At 41.2% G+C, this 22,007-nt stretch overlaps 1 protein-coding gene across 3 annotated transcripts in view; it reads right to left on the reverse strand.

Moving 5' to 3' along the window:
- Positions 1–22,007, reverse strand: part of ADAMTSL1 (ADAMTS like 1) — a 443,438-nt gene that overhangs the window by 232,834 nt on the left and 188,597 nt on the right. For all 3 annotated transcript variants that reach the window (XM_089489382.1, XM_089489388.1, XM_089489374.1), the window contains exon 3: positions 19,383–19,428. In XM_089489382.1, coding sequence (XP_089345508.1) covers positions 19,383–19,428 — 46 coding nt within the window. The remainder of the gene's footprint in view (positions 1–19,382; positions 19,429–22,007) is intronic.

Here is a 22,007-nt window from a genome sequence, read left to right on the forward strand (position 1 = left end):
CAAAAGTAACTTTGGTGGGTTACAGACGGGCAAAAAGGGGTGTGTTCATGATGTCATGAAGGTATAGCCTTCAGACGGCCCTTACCTGAATGCCGCCATGAACACGCCACCCGCACACCCCAAGTGGGAAGAAGCGGCATCAAAAAGGTGCTGCTTTTCCCCGCTTCTTTTCTATATACTGCACAGCTGCGCAGCTCCATCTGTAAGCTGCTGCACCGGTACGCCAGAATTGCTACGCTGCTAATTTAAGTTGCCCATTTAAAAGCTCCGAGTCAGCTGCGTCGCATAATGAGTCGGGGCCCTGGAACATGCGCAGTTTGCACTGAGGCTCTAATTAGAGCGTCAGATGCCATGCAGATGTGGAAGCTGCAGCACAGCTGCACTCTATTTTAATGCTCGTAACCCTAACCCTAACCGTAACCCTAACCCTAACCCTAGAGCAACATGTACGCATGCGCTGCTAGAATTGGGGAAAGTTTGGAATTTAAAGTGAACCCCTACACACATTCCTGTGCCATTTTCACCTAACAATAAAAAACCCCTAAAACTTTAAATATTTACATATGTACAAGGGAGGTGATGGGGGATGGCAGGGGGACAGCGGTGGCAGCGGTGACAGCTGTGGCTGTGCATTGCAGATTCAGCAAGAGCGCGGGGACCAAAGGAGAGGAGGCATCCATGATGCTGGTGACATTGGCAACGTGCAAGCGGACAAGGATGCCAACACCAGCTGATCACCAGCTGGCAGGAGACCACCATTGTTCTTGGGCAGGGCGAGGGAAAAAGTTTTAAAGGGGCTTGGGCGCTTTAAATGTGCACATAGGCTTTCTGCCGCCGGTGCTGAGCGCCGCAGCTGCACAGCTGCGCATCCGCCAGCCGGCAAAAGAAAAAAAAAGCCCCGTTTTTGGCCGCCCGTGAGGAAGCTGCCTCTCTCTTTGCAGCGTCCTCCGAGGCGGCGGTATGGAAACTGCGGGTCAGAAACGGCCCCAGGTGAGGCGTCTTCACTGCCCCCCGTGTGGAAGCCCCATACACCTTAGCCACGCCCCCGGGGCGGGCGGTCTGGAGGCTCCGTATTCAGCAGAATACACCTCCAAGACGTCTTCCCCTGCCCGTCTGTACCCCGCCTTTATGACATTACATTACCCTCGTGCTGCTCATTTTGGAAGCAACTGAAGCCGGTGTTACTTCTTAGCTGAATCAGAACATTTTGGTCCCAAACCTTGCTCTTAGAAATCATGTGCCAACTCACTGTGAAAGCCACATGTGATCTGAGGCCCAGATCAGTTTGATCTGGTATGACTGGCTGCTGCATGTAAACAGTCTGAGAAAGTGCTAAAGCAAGTGTAACTCCCTCCCCAAATTTCTGCTTTTTTCATTCCATGAGGGTATGGAGCCTGGCTTAATAGCTTGGCCTATTCAAGCAGTCCCAGAGCCAAGCTAGATCTCTTGTTTGGTTCTGGCTTGGCTCAGCCTACTAAACCTTCGGCTTGTACTGATTTATTTTTATAAAGACAAAAGGTCCAATAAAACATACAGATATATACAGAGTTCTCAGTTTTGCTTTGCTCACAGTTCAGTGGGATTGTTTTGAACCGTTTTTGTTTTTTAAACTAAGAGAATAAAATAAGGCACAGTCAACCTAGCAGTTTCTCAGGACGCTGCGGGTGATCAGGCCCAAAAGTAAAATACTACATGCCTTTGATTTCCATGATTAAAATAATAGCACAGATTTAAATAGTCAGGCATGTGTTTAGAGAAGTTTCCTGTGAAACTTGAAGCTGTTTGAAGGATAAATATAAGCACTCAGAAAAGTGTACAAGCATACTTACGGCACTGGCCGCGAGGCAGGAATGAGTGAATTTCAATCTCTAGTGTGAAGGGCCAGCACAAACATACATTGTTCAAGCTAGATTTAAAATCTTCAGAAAGTCCGGCACAAGGACTGCTATTTATCTGCTTTATAAGACATGCTGTGTAGCCAAGTGCAGGGCCACAGGATACTGCCAGCTCATTCAGAGGTCTTGCAGGCACTTCAATGTTTTGCCCGTATTTTGCCATTCTAAATGAAAAGCAAGCTAGACATGGCTGGGCCTTTGCTGGGTTCTGTGCCTCAGACCAAGCAGGTCTGGATCAAGACATTTTGCTGCTCAAGGTAGAGGTTGAAATAATGTCTCTCAGTCATCCAAGTAAAAATGTCATAGTAACCAGAGCCAGATGAGTTAACTTTGACCCAAGAGGCAGAAAATTCCATCATTCGCTCTCTCTGGCTGTCCCTTCACAACACCCAAATGTACTGCTAGAGGCCACTGACTCACTCTGTTCGGGGGCAGGGCTGGTTGAACCCTGAAGAAATCTTGCCCTTGTCTGCATGGATGAAAAGGCCCATTTTCCAACTTCTGATGTCATTCTGTTTGTATGATGCATGGCCCAAACCCTGGTTCTGTTGTGGACAGTGCAGATGATGACTGGCACACCCAGCACCAGAGCTTAGGGAATAACAAGGTTAATATGAACTGGAAAATACTTGTTCCAGATCTTCCAGGAAAAAAGTGTACAGTGAAGAATAGCAGTAGATCTCCCACTAAGATCTGGAGCACTCTGTTTCCATGGCTTGGCAGTTGTCTACATAGGCATCCCATTGGGCCACCCAACACATCTGCCACTGGTATGGGAGAAACCCAATATTGCTGGGTGTCTTCTTCTGACCTCAAAAGGGAGTGACTTGCGATAGTAGTGGATGCACTGGAAGGCCCAGCGGGACACCTGTGCAGACATCCACCATGGTGCAGAAATGGAGGTGAAGCTAAAAGAGCAGAATGGAGCAGCTGCAATGCCAGGATAGTCTGAACTGCTCCTGAAGTATCCTGGCCAGTGCAGATAAGGTCTCTGAAATCTGCCACAATGCAGGAATAAAACAGTTTGATACCACTTTAAGTGTCATGACTCTGTCCTGTGGAATCTTGGAATTTGTAGTTCAGAGAAGTACATACCTAGTCTGTTCTGTCAGAGAGTTCTGGTCCCTCGCCTGCTACAAATTCAAGGTTTCTGTAACCCCAGAGTAGACTCATTGAATCAAGAGAATTTGAGGTGTTGATGTACCAAGTTCCCACTGATTTCCGCTGGTTTATTCTAGTTCAGATTAATAGTTGCATTCAAGCCCTAGAAGACTTTCATGTTCAAAATGCACTGGAAGTTCAGTTATCAATGCAAATAAATATCTAAGGTGACTGTGGAAAAGAAATCCAGGCTTAAAAGGAAGTAGAACTACCTAAATGTAGACATTTGTTATATCAAACTTAGCTGTTCTTTCTATTCAGAGTTAGCTTTGGATGGTTACACTGCCCTAAAAATGGACTTGAGTGTTAATGTTTTAGACCAAGTACTTTCCCCACATCTATCTGCCCAGGCCTTGAGGTCTTCTTAAGAAGACCTTCCCTGGTCAAGTGAGATCTGGTTGGCAGCTACTAAAGATCCTTTTCTCTGTGATATCACATGGTTGTAAAATGTTCTCCCCAACGTGGCACTGACTCTACATTTTTTTAATCCAAGTACTTACAAAACAAAAAGCTATGTCTAATTTTATTTATTTTTTAATTTCAATTGTGTATTTTATAGTGATTTTTAAAAGATGTATAATATCCAGATACATTGGTCATATGATGGCTTAGTACTATTGTAAATTAAATAAAGTACTGGGATTGGAACTGGAAAACTAAGATTTCAGTGGTATCTGAGATGTAGAGTCATTGGGGGATTTGGTTAACTCACCACCTTCCAGCTTTAGTGTCTTGATTGGAAACTGGCCAATGCAAAACTAAACAGGAACAACAACTACAACCTCACAAAAAGTTATTGTGGGAAGTTGCAAGATAATTATAACATTATTGTGTGTATAGAAAACACTGCTGAAATACGTTGTCAGCTATAATCACTAGTGCAGGATTTTGTTGCATGCTCATTCCATAAGGGATACTTCTTTTTTTTAAAAAAAATTGATTTCATTCTACACAAACTATTACACTTTTCTGTAAGTGGATAGCTTGTGGGTTTGGGGCCCAAAGTTTCAGTGCCTCACTCTTGTAATTTTAGTTTCCAATGGGCAATTTTTCTCTCAACCACAATCACAGGCTCTAATTTCTTTTCTTTCCCCTGTTTCCCCTCTTTTTAAAATACATAAATAAATATATAAATAAATAAATTGCTCAATGCACATACATAACTGATGCATCCTGCTAGAAGGTCCAGGGTTAAATCAGTAGTTTATCCCAGCTTCACCTGGGATGTCAGAAAGTAAAAAGGAAATGTAGCTATTCCAATTTTCCCTTTTCAGTCGATCGTTACCTAGCTTTTTCTTTCACGGATAAATACATCAGTAGGTAAACCGAGGAAGGCTGTTGATGTTGTTGTTGTGTAGCTTCAAGTTCTTGTGTGCCTTTTGACCTAGGGTGACCCCAAGGTAACCTTATCATTGGATTTTCTTGGCTATGTTCAGAAGGGGTTTTGCCTTTGCTTTCCTCTGGGGATGAGAGAGTGTAACTTAGTGGAGATTCAAATCCTGGTCTCCAGAGTCATTGTCCAATGCTCAAATTATACTGGCTCTCCCAGGAGAGATAGATCAATGTTGTTTGCTGCCCCCCCCCCCCCCCCAGAAATAACATTTGTGACAAAGGCAGGTTTTCACAATTTTGGAGGGAAGGAGGAAGCAGGAGGGGACAATTAAATGGTAAAAGGTTAAATGTCTGCATACAGAGTCACTATTTTTCAGGTTGCAATCCATCCTAGATGCAGTTACAAGGAGTTAAGTCCAACTGAAATCAGTGATACTTATTTCTGAGCTGCCTAAGTTACTGAGTCATATGGGGTGAATTAGTGGGTGATGGCGGTATAGATACAAATGGTGGCTCCACTTTCCTACTCAAGAGCAGGAGATGGGTCCAGAGCCCATTGTATGTGTGTACATATGCCTTCAAGCTGCCTGTCTGCTTATGGTGATCCCATGAATTTAATAGGATTTTCTTAGGCAAGGAATGCTCCGAGGTGGTTTCACCAGTTCCTTCCTCTGAAATATAGGCCTGTTACAGACTGCCAAAATAAAGCTGCTTCGGGTCTCTTTGGAGGTATGCTATTTAAATGATGCATGGGTCCTAAAAGTCTGGAGGTCGCGCCAAAGCCACACTCCATTCCTAAGCACTGGAGTGCAGCTTTGGTGCAGCTTCCGGATTCTTAGGAAGCATGCATCATTTAAACAGCATACCTCCAAAGAGACCCGAAGCAGCTTTATTCTGGCAGTCTGTAACAGGCCATAGCCCACCTGGTATTCATTGGCAGTCTCCACTCCCATCCAGTTACTAACAAGGGTTGCCCCTGCTTAGCTTCCAACATCAGATGGGATCTGATGCCTCTAGGGTATTTAGGTCCACTGCACTGTTACAGATGGTCAGTAAATCCCTAATTGCACAAAAGTCTTCCTTTGAATGTGAAAACAGAATTTTGGTATTTGTGTTTGAAACACCATATCCTGATGACATAAATGGCTCTTGCCCACATATACACAGAAACCTTTCCACTGTGACCTCTTTGGTACCCCCACTCTTATTCATAATGGCAATACAGGTCTGTCATATTTAAATCCTATTCCAATGCATTTCAATTAATCAGTGAGCAAGGAGAAAAGATAAGATGAATCCCAGATGTCATCTGATGGCAACAGGGAGATCAAGTTACTCGGGGGAAGAAAGTATCAAGCTTTTAAAATCTTATTCAATAGGTTAATTATTAAGATCTTATCAAGGATTTGTAATAGAAAAGCAGTTGAGGGGCCTTTAAACCTATTTGTAATATACACATACTTGTAAATTTCAAGTTCCAAGAGAGATTAGCTGTATATCAGAATAGGGAGAAAATGGCTATTTTTATGTATTGTCTCACATAACAGCTTATTGAGTGATATCTATGGTGTTTAAAGTCTAATTTAGCCTTACATGTTTAATAAACATAACATCCTAAGATAGAAACCATATTGGTTTTAGACTGATGATGACTGTAGAAACCAATATCATAGATATTCTCCACAATTCCTTGCAAGCTCACTTAGAACACTCCATACATATTTAAGAAGCAATGGAAGAGTTGACTTGACGGAGAAGAAACAAGTACCTTATCCTGAATGAAAAGGTGCTCAGGAATCTACTCTGGTAAAGACTTGCCTAGAGCTTGTGAAAATAATTCTTTGGACTACAGCAATGCTTTCAGAGATTTTGGGAGCTGTAGTCCAGAGAACATTTTTTCCAACTCATCTTAATTTGAGGGAGAGATACACATTCTGCTCCCATTCTTTCTTGTGTTAGAAGAAACTTGTTCATCATATCTTTGCCTCTGTGGTGATGTGTGAAGACATCTTGATTTACAAGATGAAGGCAATGCCAGTTCACGCAGCCTTGCTGGGGCTAATAATACCTGTATAAAGCATTACTCTCATTTGAAAATTACCTGGAATGTAAGGGGCAGGTGGAGTGTAAAGGTTGTTTTTGCTCCAAGATGTAGTAGAGCTCACTAGCTAAGACCATCTGGTTTGTCTTATGAAAATTAATTCTTTACAACTGCACAATGGATGGTGCGGAGCCTGGGAAAGGAGTTGTACCAGATGGCCTCTGACTTTCAGACTTCACTTTAAAAAAGTATCATCTTAGTATTTGGAAGCATAGAAATTCAGATCATGTGAGGGTTGGATGGTTCTGATCAGAGATGGATGTGTGTGTGTGTAATGTGTGTGTACACATACATACACCTACACACATTGTTTTTGGAAGAGGGAATTGGTGACTTCTTGTCACTAAAAATAGAACACATTTGGCAGCTGAAGGTGAATCTCCAGGAAAGAAAGGGCTGAAAGAACAGCTTTTAAAATCCATCTTTTATGGGTCTACAATATGGCAGAGAAATCAACTTTAGAAGGTCCATCCAGCCAAGAAATGTGTGAGTCACTTTTTAAGATTTTGTTTACTTTTCATACCAAAGGGTATATAATAACATAGCAAGTTATAAAAATGTGTCTTTTTCTTTTACTGCATTCAAGGTCATTTTCCAAGAAACAACAAAGAGTATTTTTCCTCCAAAGTTCCAGAATGGTTTCAGACATATTTGGTTGGGTTTCCCCCCCCTCAAGTTTCTACCACAATTCAGAACACAAATAGCTCTTTCTTGCAGCCAAAACAAGAATTTCCTGGCTAGATCCTGCAGCCATTTAAAGAATAAGAATTGGCTAGCAGCACTGCTACAGCAGTAAATATGGATGTGCAGAAGCTTATCATGACAATTTGTGGGTACTCCCTCCCCCAAAATACTATGTGTAGTTATCTGAGAGTAAGCTCCATTTTCCTCAGCGACTGCTTATCTCTAGATGCAGAGATTCAGTCTGTAAGACACATTGAACTTTCCCAACAAAGATGGAGCTAGATCAAATGCAGCAGCTTAGCTTTCCATTAGAACTGCAAACACTCTTGCAAATGAGTCTTTTTGTGTGAAGGAAGAACACCACCAAAGAAATGGATAGAATGATGCAGCCTTTGCTTGATATGTGAAGTCGAAGGCTTTCATGGCCGCTATCCATAGTTTTTTGTGAGTTTTTCGGGCTATGCGGCCATGTTCTCGAGGAGTTTATTCATGACGTTTCGCCAGCATCTGTGGCTGGCATCTTCAGAGAATGAATCTTCTCTAAAGATGCAAGCCACAGATGCTAGCAAAATGGCAGGAATAAATATGCCAAGTCTGCAAAACCTTATACCATCAGTTCTTTTTCACAGTTGGTTTTCAGAGGTGCTACAAGATCCCTCTGCATGCAGATATTCCAGACTAACATGGTTATGTCTCTTAAATGTGATGTATTATTTGTACCTTACTTTATTTTCTGTGTCTCTCCTTTGCAATCTGGTTTTGAGCTTCCTTGACTGGTGTTTTGGGAGAAAGGTGGGATATAAATCAGATTTAAAAAATACTACATCACTGGCTAGCAGGTTCACACTACACACTTGTCTAGTCCAGATAAAGGTTGGTAAGACAGCCAACTTTTTATTGGTTTTCCTAATGTGTGTTCAACAGCAGTACAACACACATGATTTTGGCAGCTGGAGCTTTTTCTAGGATCAAAATAAAATTGTAGCGATAGGAGTAGAGCTGGTAAAAAAATGGTAACAACTCTAATTCATTGCTCATACCCATCACATGCAACTAGCTCTGTGTGTGGTTTTACTCATGTTGGAATTTCTTAGTAGCCCCAACTATGTTTTTACATGATCATCGGTCCATGCTGCAGAATTAGTAGTAGCAGAGAACTGTCAAGTAGAACACAGTGGCCCCTTGTCTGATGAATAGTTTACACTTAGACATATATTCTGGGAATTATGTAATAGGGCATTATGTCATAAGAATGACTCAATTCCTTCAAGAATTTTCTACATATTCTAATGTGGTGCCAAAAAGTGTCCACTGTGAACTTTGAGCTCAAATTTGGGAAGGGGAAAGTCTATCCCATTCCAATAGTGGGAGCAATTACAAGCATTACGAGATACATTCAAAGTCTTTTACAGTGATTCACACACTTTGTTCCTCTAGATGTTTTGAACTTCAACTACCAGAATTCCTGAACACTGCTCATACTAGGTTTGGACTTCTGGGAGTTGAAGTCTAATTCTGGGAGTTGATGTCTAAAGCATCAAGAGGACCTAAGGCTGAGAATCACTGCTTCAGAGGATTTACAATTGATGGTGTAATGGTCTTCTCCCCATTTTTAAAAAATGTCTTTTATCTCTTTATGGAGTAGATTTTCTCACAGTCGCAGCTGGTTGCCATTATTTCCCAGAATACCACTGTTCTATGGCATTCTGGAGAAACATGGTAGCCAGCACAACACAAAAAGAACACTATAATTATGCTGTATTATTTGTAACAACAGTGTGATATCCTGCATGGAATAGATAATAGAGCTGTGTGTGAGAATCATGATTTGGACTGTAGTCCAATTCAGCAATTTTAATCCAGTTGCATTCAGTCCACTTTGGTCTGGAACCTTCATCCAAACCAAGATCTAGAAATACAGATTCCAGACTTCCCAATCTTCTGTACTGGGAAACCAAAATCATTATCAACTTTTCCCTCCAGACACATTTGCTAAGTAAATCTAAGCAAGATAAGTCAGGTACAGACTTCCTAGCTTTCAAGGAGGCAAGTTCTCTCAGCCTGAGAGAGAGGTCGTAGGAAACCCATCTGAACAAATCTTGCCAAGAAATCCCCACAATAGGTTTGTCTTGAGGCTTCCCTAAGTCAGAAATGACTTGAAGGCATGCAACAACAGTTCCCCTAAAACCACCCATAGTTCAGAATTGTAGCACTCTAAAGTACAAAAAGGACCATCTCATCATTCAATGCCACCATTTCATGAAGACATTTGGTGATCTGAGATGGCACTGGAGCTTGTATTTTTGGGTCCTATACTCTCCATCATTGCCTACCTATGACTTGTGGGTGTGTAGGTAGATGGGAGACTGAGAGAGCTACTGTCCAATGATTCGTCACTCTGTGTTCCTTCTGTAACAGTCCTGTTCCCACTGCCCAGCAGCTAGGACTTAGACAAGATCACTGAGTCTCTGTCATGGCCAAGACCACTGGGTATTGCTTATTAAAGTGCTAGAGCAAGCTATTGGTGCTATAATTTTCTGCCCTAGTGAAGGCAAATAGCAAACCTGAGATCTATTCTCACCCAAAAGTGGTTCCGAACTATTTTCTGACTTATCTGTGCTGTCTCAGGCTGCCTACCTTTCATCTGAGAGACTGCCTGTGTCATGGTACTACTGTTGTTTCTGAAAGCTATCTGATTCTGATCTTCAGGCTCAAATGGGGCTCTCTTGACAGTGGGAGATGACTTGTTCTTACTTCCATCAACTTGACCTCTTACAAGTACGTCTGAGTAGTCAGAGCTTTCTAAGAGGTTTGTATGACACCAAGACTGGCATATGCCATTGCTAGTCTTGGTATTGGAAGGAGTAATTCTGTACCATTTGACACATAGTCTGCACTTTTTCACAAATGAGGAGTTTCCAGTGTAATCTGTGAAGAACATGGGATACACTTGTAAAGCCAAGGATGTTTACACATGATCCATTCATGTTCGCACAAAAGCTTATGCTAAAATAATGTATATGATGGACTAACTGCAGTCTCTAGAATACTGCATTATCTATTAGAATATTAGACTAAAGTAAGGGAGACCATGCCTTCTCTGTCCATTTGGTATGTACATAGATCTTACAGCACCTTTGAAAATAACTGAAAGAAAGACGTTGGCAGCATGAGCTTTCATAGACTTCAGTCTACTTCTTCAGATGCTTTCGGAAGTAGACTGAAGTCTAGGAAAGCTCATGCTGCCAACTTCTTTCTTTCTGTTAATCTCAAAGATGCTACAAGATACTGATTCTACAGACTTTGAATTCTGTCCATTTGGAGTCATACTGTCCCCATTTGAGTTCTATGACCCCATTCTATAAACAGTTGATACATTCCTTTGGTGGATGGAGCCTTTTCTCAGTGCACTGGCAATGAAATAGGTTTGCTGCCACTACCATCCCAAACTAAAGGCCCCTATCACTCTTACTAGAGATGAAGGCAAAGTTGTCTGCCTCCCAACGGCCATGTATTAATATTGTGGAGATGCTTCATGACTGATTGAGTTAAACTAATGATCAGATGCAATGGGCATAATAATCATTGTTAAACTGTAGATTATGTTTGAGTTTAACTAATGAGATCTAATGGAAATTAAATTTAGTGGTTCCCTTGCATAATCAATATGAATGAAATTGGCAGTTAAAATAATATTTGCTGTGGTTTGCAATATAAATTAAACAAGCACTATAATAATGTATATGCTTTATGAATAAAATAATTTTATTTGCTGGCAGGACAGATGAATACAAAATTGCACATACACAGACAGAAGAACTGTAGGGAGACTGAATTTTAAAAAAATGAATCATTCTGAGAAAGTAACTTAGATACCTAACAACAATGATGGCCCATAGAGGTGGGAGCAGAGATCAGTTTTACTGCCTAAAACACACAGAGATGCACATTATAAACAAATTAACAAGGGAGGCAAATAAGACTAGCCAACTCAACAAGAGAAACCCTGTGGGAAATGAAAAATCACCCACTTAGAAGAGAAAACTCAGATGACAATCAATAATCACTTGAACCCTCATCACATTTCTTTGAACCATGTCCTTCTAAACATCTAAATTTAGCAAAGAGATAATGAGATAACTGACTATAAAATTCATTGACCTCATACAATCCTTTTTCATAAATAATATGATCAGGGAATGCTAGTGAGATTCTTGATCCAGATTCCACATTAGAGCTGTCAATGAGCAAGTCCAGCAGAGTACCTTTCTCCTTCTTAGTACCACACCACCTTGGAATTTTCTTTATAAAGTCATTCTGGTGACACACCATATGAATTTTCTCTGATTAGTTTGACATCTGAATCTCTGGATGTCAAACTGCTCTGGACTGGACTGTTCACACTCAAACAAATCAAGACAATCTCATCTGATATAGAATTGTGACGCATACGTGCAGATCAGACTTATTTCATTCTGGTTTCGGCCAAAATGGATTGCATGGATGAAATAGATTGAAGAAGAAACAACCTTTTTGATGGTACTGATATTGCTCCCCTTGTTTTTAAAATAAAGAAGTCAGAAGTGCAATGCACCACAACAAATCAGAAGAAATAATGGGAATAAAAAACCCTTGGAAACAGAATTCAAAAGATTTATCTAGGCGTTCAACAAATGAAAGGGCGTCTCAAGAAGCCTCCTCTCTCTTTTATCCAGATTTCTTCATACCACTTTATATGTTTTTGCAATTCTAAGAGGGCTGCATTCGCAATTTGAGGGAAAGAAATGCATTTCCCTAGGTACAAAAATATGAGTGCTGGGGCAGTAAGAACAACCTTGAGAGAAAATATATGTGGTATTTGCTGCAAATGAGAAACAAATGTGCACTTATCACAGCAACAATAGGCCTGTTAGAAAAGTCTCTCAGTGTACTGAGACTAGTACTGAGTCTCTTCTTAGATTTTCCAGTTTTCACTGTTAATTTGTCAGTTCTTGCTCCTGCTGTTTTGATATAGGCAATGCATATTCAGGTATATATCACCAGGAGCAGGCATCCCTTTCATCACAAAGATCTGGCCGTTTCCCTTCAGGTGATTTATCTTTTCCCTAGACAATGAATGAGGAGTTGCTGGACTATCTCTGCAGCATACCAGGAGACAAGGAAACTGCTCCAAGCAGGTTTTGTGAGGGGTTAGATTAAAGCAACCTGCTCTTCTTATACTGTTTAGAGGCTAGGTTGCCATTGTAGTGGTGCAATCAGCAATCTCACATTTAATTTTCTTTAAACAATCCACCACTTTACACAGAGAGATGGTGAAAGAAATTGGACACTAAAAGAACAAACTTAAAATAACACATCATTCAAAATTCAGGAAAAACTACAAATTACTTTAAAATATGTAACAATAAACATATCTTGTTAACTGAATAACTAAACTAAGTAATGGTAGGCAAGCTCTAGAGGTCCAAAGGCCAACCTTGGACGTTGGTATCCTCCACAGACTGCAACAACAGCAGCAGCAACAACAAAAAACCTACCCCAAAACAATAGGAACTCAGCTTCTGGTTGGGTAACCCCTCTGGTTGTTAGCAATTTTTTCTCCTTTTTTAAATGGATAATTTTTTAAAGAGGGGCCTAAGTGAGGCCAAGGAACTAAAAAAAAAAGTCTCCAGGGGATTACAACATTTCTGCTCCTCAATTAAATGGGCAAAGAGGTAAGAAGATGAACTTCTTTGCTGAAGGCACTTTATGTTTTTAGGACCTATGGCACCTCTCCTTCCTCATGATCATTTACTGGTTGGTGGGAAATGGGGGGGATATGTGGTGGTGATGGTAGAGAAGAATCTAGCACCATCTCTGGAGCTGGACACACAACAACAAAATCTTCACTGATCTCCTGGGCTCTTCAGGAAGTCCCAGAGGACAATGTAACTTTGGGACCAATGCCAAAAGTATGACCAACATGGGGTGCAGGTGAGAATGGGGCAAAAATACTCCTAATTATAGGCATGACAACACTGCCAAATTCAGGAGACATTTTGCACTTTCCCCAGATCTGGTTAATAGGCTTCAGGAAGTCTTGCTGTATTAGTCTTTGGGCATGTATTGTTCAGCTGGAGGGACAACATCTATGGATGCCCTCTGGTACTCCTGCTCAAGCAGGACTACAAGTTCTCCTTGCAGGGCTAAAAAGCTGAGTATATCAGGAGCAGCCATGGATCCTCCAGATCCAAATCACACAAACCTGATATGCCCAAAGACTAATACAACACCACACTGGGACTGGCATAGTTGTTCCCTTTGCCACTTCAACCAAGAGGAGGGAAGAAGAAAAGGTAACTGTTCCATCACAAAACAATGGGAGGGCACTGGAACTTGTGGTTGCTTCACCAATCAAAAGCTCTGCCCTTGACTGTAAAGTAACATCCTCACGCTCCTCTGTGTTGTCATCATGTACCAGAAGACATTAAAAAGCCTGCACCTATCACTGCTAATAATTTTCTGCAAAGGGGGGGGGGGGTAACATCTGATTCCATAGCGAAGACAGTGGAACCATTCTCTCCACAAGACACTTCAGAATACTGCCTAAGAAACATATATGTCAGCATTAACCTTGAACTGTTGATATGTTATTGAGAAAAAACAATGTTTCACAGAGTAGGTGAACACATGCAGCTGTCCAGGTTGAGAACGTTGCTGTGACTACCTGAAACAAAGGTTCGGCTGGTGGCTTGAATGCCCAGAATTAACCTCCAAGAACATTGCAAACCATGACAGCTTCTTACAACATGCCATAGATTCTTTGAGCGAGGAAAAAATGGAGTATTGAATTCCCCCTTGGCAGATAGAAAGAAACCCCTAAGACTCAGCTCTTGCAGAATAAACAAGCCTTAGTTGCTGTGATTGCAGTGCTTGTTGCCAGGATTTTAAGAGGCACCGTGAAAGGGACACTGGCATGGCAACGATTCATTATGGTACCTCCAACACAGAATTAAACAGACAGTAAAAAGTGGTTGCCTGTGTAATTGTCTGTCTCCCTTCTGATTATAATTTGCTCTGCATCAAGTAATGGTAGGAAAAAGCAAATGGAAAATAGGAGACAGAGGGAAATAGTACCTCCCTTTTCAACACCACACACGTCCCTTGATTATTTGATCTCAACACAGATAATTCCTGAAGCAAGCAAAAGTCACAGTGAAGGGCAACTGCAACAAAATTCCTTCTTTGTCCTCTCTGTTGCCTGAGGCAGTCAAATACTGTGACACAGAGTTAGCCAGAGGTAGTAGTGGAGGCAGTAGAAGCACAGCCAGCAGGCTCTCTTGGACTCAGTATTATGGAGTGTGAGATAGCGCCTTACTGAGCAGATGCTGAGGGCCTGAAGTAACCTGCTCCTCTCAAGTGCAGCAAAAGATGTCCTATCACTTGTGTTGAAGTAAAACTCAGCATCTAATCCAGTCAGACTTTGAACATGAAATGGGGAAGGGGGCATCTTGTGCCTTTGCCACAGCTTCCAAAATATCTTGGGTTGGACCTGCTCTCACGACCTGTTGCAACTATTAGAACCAGTAGCTGACACAGCTAGATGAAGGCTCCATACAGTTTGTTATTGTTGTTGTTATCTGCCAACTTCAAGTGATGGGACCTAATATAACCTTGTTACCCATGCTGCTCCATATATATTTTGGTATAAATGATAACCCTTAATGACCCCTAGATGAACTCTAATAGCCTGTCCACCATTGCCAGCAAGACATGAGGACATGTACATACACCCCTGAGGGGCACCCACATCATCATATCTAGAGAGTCGCATAAGAGGATTATCATATGACCAGGAAGAGCAAATGTTTGCCTTGCCTGAGGCTCTTACCCCCTCCCCAGGGTCTGTTGTCCGAGCAGCTTAAGACCACTAAGACAATCAGACAGGGACATCCAGGTGAAAAGCAAGTAATTCAACACCTTTGTTCTCACCATCAAGCACCTTTGCCAGAAGCAAGATTTTGCCTATAAATACTCCCAGATTTGCTTGTTCACGGGGCCAGTCTGGATTTCAGGGGGAAGCTCTGTCCCCTTGAACCCTGAACTGGTTCCTGGCTCCTGGCTCCTGGCCAGTCATTCCATGGCTGAGCCTCATGCCATCCTCATCATATTCCATTTGGATTCCTGGAGGGAGTCTACATTCTGGTACGTATCACCCCAGTGATGCCTAAAATCCTATTCCATGCTAACCTATGCTTTTCCTGAGCCTTGTATGTGTGTGTGTATGCTAGTGAATCGTATGTGCTTTTCCCCTTATAAATAAATTGGTTATTAATTCTAAAAGTCTGTCTCAGCTCTATTTAGTGGGATCCCCTGGTCTACTCCGTATACATATCGGGAGACGATCTCGGTGGGCTCTTGTAGCCAGCCCCCCTCTTGCAATATTTGGACTAATAACAACATAATAAAATTCCCCTACGGACCCTTGGCTACAACCTGGCTCCTTGGTACATCTTGTTCCCTTTTGTCCTGTCACCTGCTTCTGTTTCATCCTATTTACGTGTTAAATATCCCAAACATGATAATACATATGATAGTCTAGCCATTTCCAGGTGCCCCCTTCTTTTCTCCCCATGAGGATGTGAGAACTCTATCTTCTCTGCAAAAAGAGAGATTAGTTCTCTGAGCTTATTATCAGTACCATCAGAAAGTGAATGTTTTAGAGCATGCCAAACTCCACACACACATATATACATATTCCTATGTCATCTAATTATTGATTAGCTAGAAAGATTGTGCTCTTTGAAGTTCATTTATATTATTTGGGGAAATGATTTAATGTGGAGTCTGCTGGTTGCTTAATGCATAGTTCAATCATCCCAGTGGTCTCTAAGCAAAAGAATTAACTATGTAGCTAAAAAATGTTTGATTGACAGTCTTGCTAAATAGCCATTTATGGGCCCCAGTCAATTCATTCATAATTACACTAGAAAATGAGAAAGTATTAGGTACTACCAACTCAAAGTACCCAATATGCAATCACATTTTCCCAAAGATATAAGTATGAAATAAGTATTTAAAAATACTGTTTAATTATACATTACTTTTACTTAAAAAGAATCATAAGGTCACAAAGCATTCTTTAAAAGAAAAGATTATCTAACCATTTTAGCTCATGTGTGTACAGCAGCTTTCCCCAACTCAGCAAACTCCTGATATGATGGACTACAACCCATTATCACCAGCCACAATGGCCAGTGGCACTGGCAAGGGGTGAAGGCAGTGGAGGTTTCTGGGTTGGGAGGCCTGTTCCATGGAACACATCTTACAATAAAAGTACATTAATCAGCTTATGGATAAATTGGGGTTCATATTTAAGACCCTTATTATTTCGCCTTCTAGATTAAGAAGCAAAGCCTCCAGTCCATCTGCCTTGGTCCAGGCCTCAGAGGGAGAGAAGAGCTGCTGGACCTGAACCCCCTCCCCACTGCATTCCCTTTTCCTTTTGTGTCATGTGTTTTTAGATTATAAGGCTGAGGGCAGGGAACCATGAAATTAACCACTTGTAAGCTGCCCTGAGAGCCTTTTTGGCTGAAGAGCAGAGTGCAAATACTCTAAATAAATAAATGGTAATAATTGATTACTTCATGCTATAAGCCCACCTTGGGCCCTGCATGGGGCAAGACATGGAATAATAAATGAAATGAAATAAATAAATTATTAAATAAATAAATGCTTTAAACCGAGGACGAGCAACTGCAGAGCGGGCCAGTGTGGTGTAGTAGTCCCAATTCTGACAGAAAGGCAGAATACATATGAGTACAACAACAACCACCATTCCAGTTTCTTCTATAGCTCAATTTGGTAGTGGGTTCAGCAAACTGAACGAAAAAGAACCCCACTAAGTAGCTGTCTTGATTAGTTCTCAGTATTATAACATTAGGACAGTCTAAACTTTAGGAAGAATCTCTTGAGAGTAAGAGCTGTTCAACAATTGAGTAAAGTGCCCTTAGGGCCAGAGGCTAGATGGTCATCTACTAGTAGTGCTTTAGTTGTATGTCCCTGTAAGACAGACGTTGGATTATGTAGCCCTTTCTAGTTATTCTAAGAGCCCAATTTGGATGTAACTTGGGAATTTATCTGAATCTGAACCCCCCCCCCCCCCTTTCCAATCCCCTTTATGTGGCTGCTGGTGCAAGAGGGAAATATCAGGGAAGGCACTATCTTCATCTCATTTTCTTTGACAGAAATCTTGGGAAACACAGTTTCCAAGCACACAAAGGAAACAATAGCAGCATTTGGGGCCACGAAGGAAAGGAAGGAAGGAAGGAAGGAAGGAAGGAAGGAAGGAAGGAAGGAAGATAGATAGATAGATAGATAGATAGATAGATAGATAGATAGATAGATAGATAGATCTATCTTTATCCCCTTCTCTGTACTGGTGCTACTGCACCATTTCCTGGAGTAGCTAGGTAAGTGGGTGGACAGGAGGGTTCTCCCCAGCCCCAGATCAACAATCTGAGTGACTGGGGAAAAATGAAGACCATGGTAGCTGATTAATAAGACATTCATGGTGACTGTGGGTGTATGTACACTGCAGAAATAATGTCGTTTGACATCACTTTAAGTGCTACAACAGCCAATGAAATCCTGGGATTTTTAGCTTTACAAGATATTTAGTCTTCTCTGCCAAAGAGTGCTGTAGAACAGAGCCATGGTGGTTAAAGTATTATTTCTACAGTACAGATGCACCCAAGGTTTCAGTTGTAATACTAGCAGCCTTTGAATATTTTACCCCTATGGAGAGGTCGCCATCTGTAACTTCAGATCACATGGCTATGCCCACATTTATAAACCCTTTGTTGTCTTGGATTTAGAGAGGGCTATGAAAGAATAGTTACTAAATGAAAGCCTAACCTATGGCTGGAGGCTAGAAACCAAAGTACAGGTGTCACACAGGGCAAGCTTAAGCAGCTGCTGCATGGCTTTCTCTTGTACGGTATCCCTTTGACTTTGTTTTTGGACCGAGATCTGTGCACTTTTATTTTGAAGACAAATGTTTTCAGTATCCTAGCCAGAGGATTGAACCTATATCCTAAGAACAACATTTTGAAAAGGGAGAAAAATACTCTTTGTGTTGGAAAAGTTCATCTGTTCCTATAAAGATGGGCTTCAACTTTGGTGTAATCCCAGCTTCCCAGCAGGGTGATCCAGCAATAACAAACTCATGCAAAAAATACCCCAGGCATCTTATAACACCCCACTTCCTTTTGGTGCTGGAGGTAGCAGAGACTAGCAGGGCCAGCATGCTGTGCCTGCTCTTGTACAAACCAAAACAAAGCTGTGAGAGTAATTTGAAGCCCATCAGCTTTGACAGTGTCTCTTTCTTTTCTCTCAAGTTGTATGCCATGCAGCTACAGTATATCTCTGGACGAACACAAATTAACCTCCTTCTTCTCTTCAATGTCCTGGTGCAACATAAGTGCCTTGCAGCTGGAAGACAATCCAGAAAGCAGCAGGCAGCTTGATATATATCAAATATCCCTATGACTGGTGTCAATCAGGACAGCACATGTCCAGAGCAAAGGATGACTGCAAAGACTAGTGCAACTTCCCAGCAAAATCCTGTGTACAATAAAGTGGTTTAAAATAGCTTAAATTAGCAGTAGATGTTGGGAAAGTTACTGTTGTATGTTTTTTATGGAGAGTCGACCAACTGTATTGTATTGATAGTAATGTATATTTTTTACGCTATGTATTTGATAAGTTTTTATTGTTGAAATTTGCTGACTGCTGTAATCCCACCTCGATCTGCAGGGAGAGGCGGGAAATATAATAATAATAATAATAATGATGATGATGGCTGGGGGGATTCTGGGGACTGTAGTCTAAAAGGTAACTTTTTCAAGCTCAGTGGTCCATATAATCACAGCCATTATGTTGAATGTCTGGAATTGTACTAGATGGACATAGTTGAGCACTTTCTATTTTATTATTAATCAATTAAAAATTAGGTAAATATGTTGGCAGAAATTGTGAGCAAGAAAGTCCAGGTTCTTTCTCCTCCTGATTCTCGTAGAAAAGGGATGGACACATTGACTCTACAGAGATATGTGCGTATACCTCCTGTGTGGGGAATATTTTATTTGCATCCCACCATTCTCCTAGGACAGGACTCAGGTGTCTCAACCTACTGTAACAGTATAGAAACATAATCAGGTTTCACTTACCACATTGCTGCATGTTCTGTATCTGATATTTCGTCCTTCACAGCTCCTATATCCACAAAAAGAAAGGGGGGGGGGGAAGCATGTTACATATTATTCCAAGTAATTCACTTCTCAGTCCCCTCTATTTACATTTTACCAGTTGCTAAACCAGACACAAGGCAATTCAGACTGTTGAAAACTGTTAGATATACTTCCTATGTGATGTATTTTACTTCCTGAGGTAATAAAAGAGAAGGAATATACCCCATAATTTGTCTGCAACTTCATCAACTCTCTGAAATTGACTCCGGTTGAAAATTTTGCATCCTCAAATGTCTTGAAGAAGTATTATACTTTTGCCCACTGTGAATGCTGCACTTTGGGTGTCCAACTATTTCTCACTGAATGAACAAGAACAGAACCTTAGAATTTTGTTTTAATATTTAAGTGTACTGACCAAAAGAAGTGTTATCTATAAATCCTCACTGTGTTTATACTGGTCAGTGACTGAAATAAATTGTTGTTGTTGTTGCTGTTGTTAAAACCCTCACTGTGAAAAACACACACCACATTTTGAACCAATTTTTATAGGCAATGGATCATTTGCTAAGCATACATATATCTGTGTGTGTGTGGTTGCCTGCATGTTAAGATGTAGATGTGTGTGTGTGTGTTTCATCTTTAGTAATCGAAGAAGGAGGAAGCCAAAACATAACAGTTCTGTTTGTTAATCACTTTTCTCTTTTTCACTCTTTTTAACACACACGTACGGATGCACACGCACGCATCTGTACATGCTACAGGAACATGCACAATATGGGTGGCATCTTGTAGGTTGAATGGTGAGCGAACAGGTAGATAAATCCAACAGATGATACGAGTTTATTCAGGACTAATAACAGGATTTAGATCTGTTTATGTACATGTGTATGTATACATGGAGACACATATATGAGAGCAAGAATGAAAGTGTGTGAGAGAAAAAGAGAGTGATAGAGAGAGCATATAGTCTGCCATCAGCCACATGCAATCAGCAATGCATTAAGGGCTTAAGGCAATGGAGGACAGGGCCAAGATCAAGGACTGGTAAAGTCACCCCTTTCTCCCTCTTTCAGCCACCTCCTTCTCTCTTTCTCTTTCTTCCACTCCTTCCTCCACATCCAGCAGGCTGCCAGAATACTCAACTGCCCGCCTGAAGACAACTTTTGAAACTAGGCCAAAGTCTTCAGGCAGCCCTAGGGATACAGGTTGTCTCTCCCTGCCTTAGATCTTCATTCCGAAAGAGAAACTGATTAGCATCTCTGAAAGATGAGCATGGGAGCTAAAATTCATAACCCTGTTGGATAGCGAAAAGATGTGGCTGAGCAGAAATATTTGCTTTATGGCCTAACATAATAGCCTCTAGTTTCTTTCTCAGATTTCTTTATGATTTAGCTGTCTCCCACTGATCATTTTCCTTGAATAAACTACAACTTTTGCATACCAATTTAGCTTTTCTGATTGCATATATTCAGCCAAAGCAATCTCATGCTAATGTACTATAGCAATGCTATAGTCACTTACAAATTCTGTCCCTTACAATTTCTGACACAAACTGACCCACATCTCCCAGACTAATATGCAGACTGGAATGTTCGGATTCATAAAATTTCACAGTTCTCTGAATGTTCCAATGGACATTTGACACAACAACTGCAGCAATCCAAACAGAGCTAAAATTATGATATTTCCCCCTGTTATTTCTATCTTGAAATTTACAACCCAGAAAACTTTAGCCACCATAAGTTACCAGTTCTATGTCTACAGCTATGTTCAGCACCTTTTAAAATTAGTGCTCTAGAAGATAACTTTTCTTTTTTAGTTCCAGTAATAGTTGCTTCTGGGGGTTGTGGTGAATGTTTTGGCATCTTACTCCTCTTGTCCCCTTCTCGTGCCAGTTGCATTCTGACTTATTAGCAAAGTCTGGTCTTCCCATAATTTTACAAAACTCAAAATTCTGCAGAATGTTGCCATAGCAGTCAAACTGAAATATAGACAGTGTGGTGACATGGTTTGAACCACAACTATAGCTCTGCAGATCATGATTCAATCCCCTTCTTGACCATGGAAACTCATTGGGTGACACTGGACAAGTCACACACTCTCAGTCCTGGTAAACCCCATGAAAGGTTCACCTTACAGTTGCCATAAATCAGAAACAAACTGAAGGCACATAACAATAATCACAGCAACAACATACCACTATGATTGTGTAGTGTGAAAGGGCCCCTGGTGTTAGAATGGCTGATGGTGCAATAATGCTTTACCTGTTTACCTTGCTCATTTTCTGCATACAAGGAAGGCAGATAGCAATCCTGGGATCTGGATCTACTTCATTGTGGTCAGAGAAAGTGCTCTGCCTTTTCTGTGGTGCTTCAAAAGTCCTCCCTTCTATTTCAAGGGCTTTCATAGCAGTAAAAGTGTAGCTGCCTCCTGGCTGCATCTGCTCTTTAGGTTCAAATAAAGCCCTCCAGACATTGGAAACAAATTTGCGCTTACTACCATCATCCTTACTGAGGGCTATAAGAAATCATTCATCCCCCCCCCCCCATGTTGTGTAGGCGCCATTTGGATTTATATTACACAATTTATCTGTTTTTAAATTCT

Source organism: Sceloporus occidentalis, unplaced genomic scaffold (genome assembly GCF_023333645.1).
Source record: "Sceloporus occidentalis isolate IW3139 unplaced genomic scaffold, rSceOcc1.0.p SCAF_1, whole genome shotgun sequence".
In the NCBI taxonomy this organism is placed as follows: Eukaryota; Metazoa; Chordata; class Lepidosauria; order Squamata; family Phrynosomatidae; genus Sceloporus; species Sceloporus occidentalis.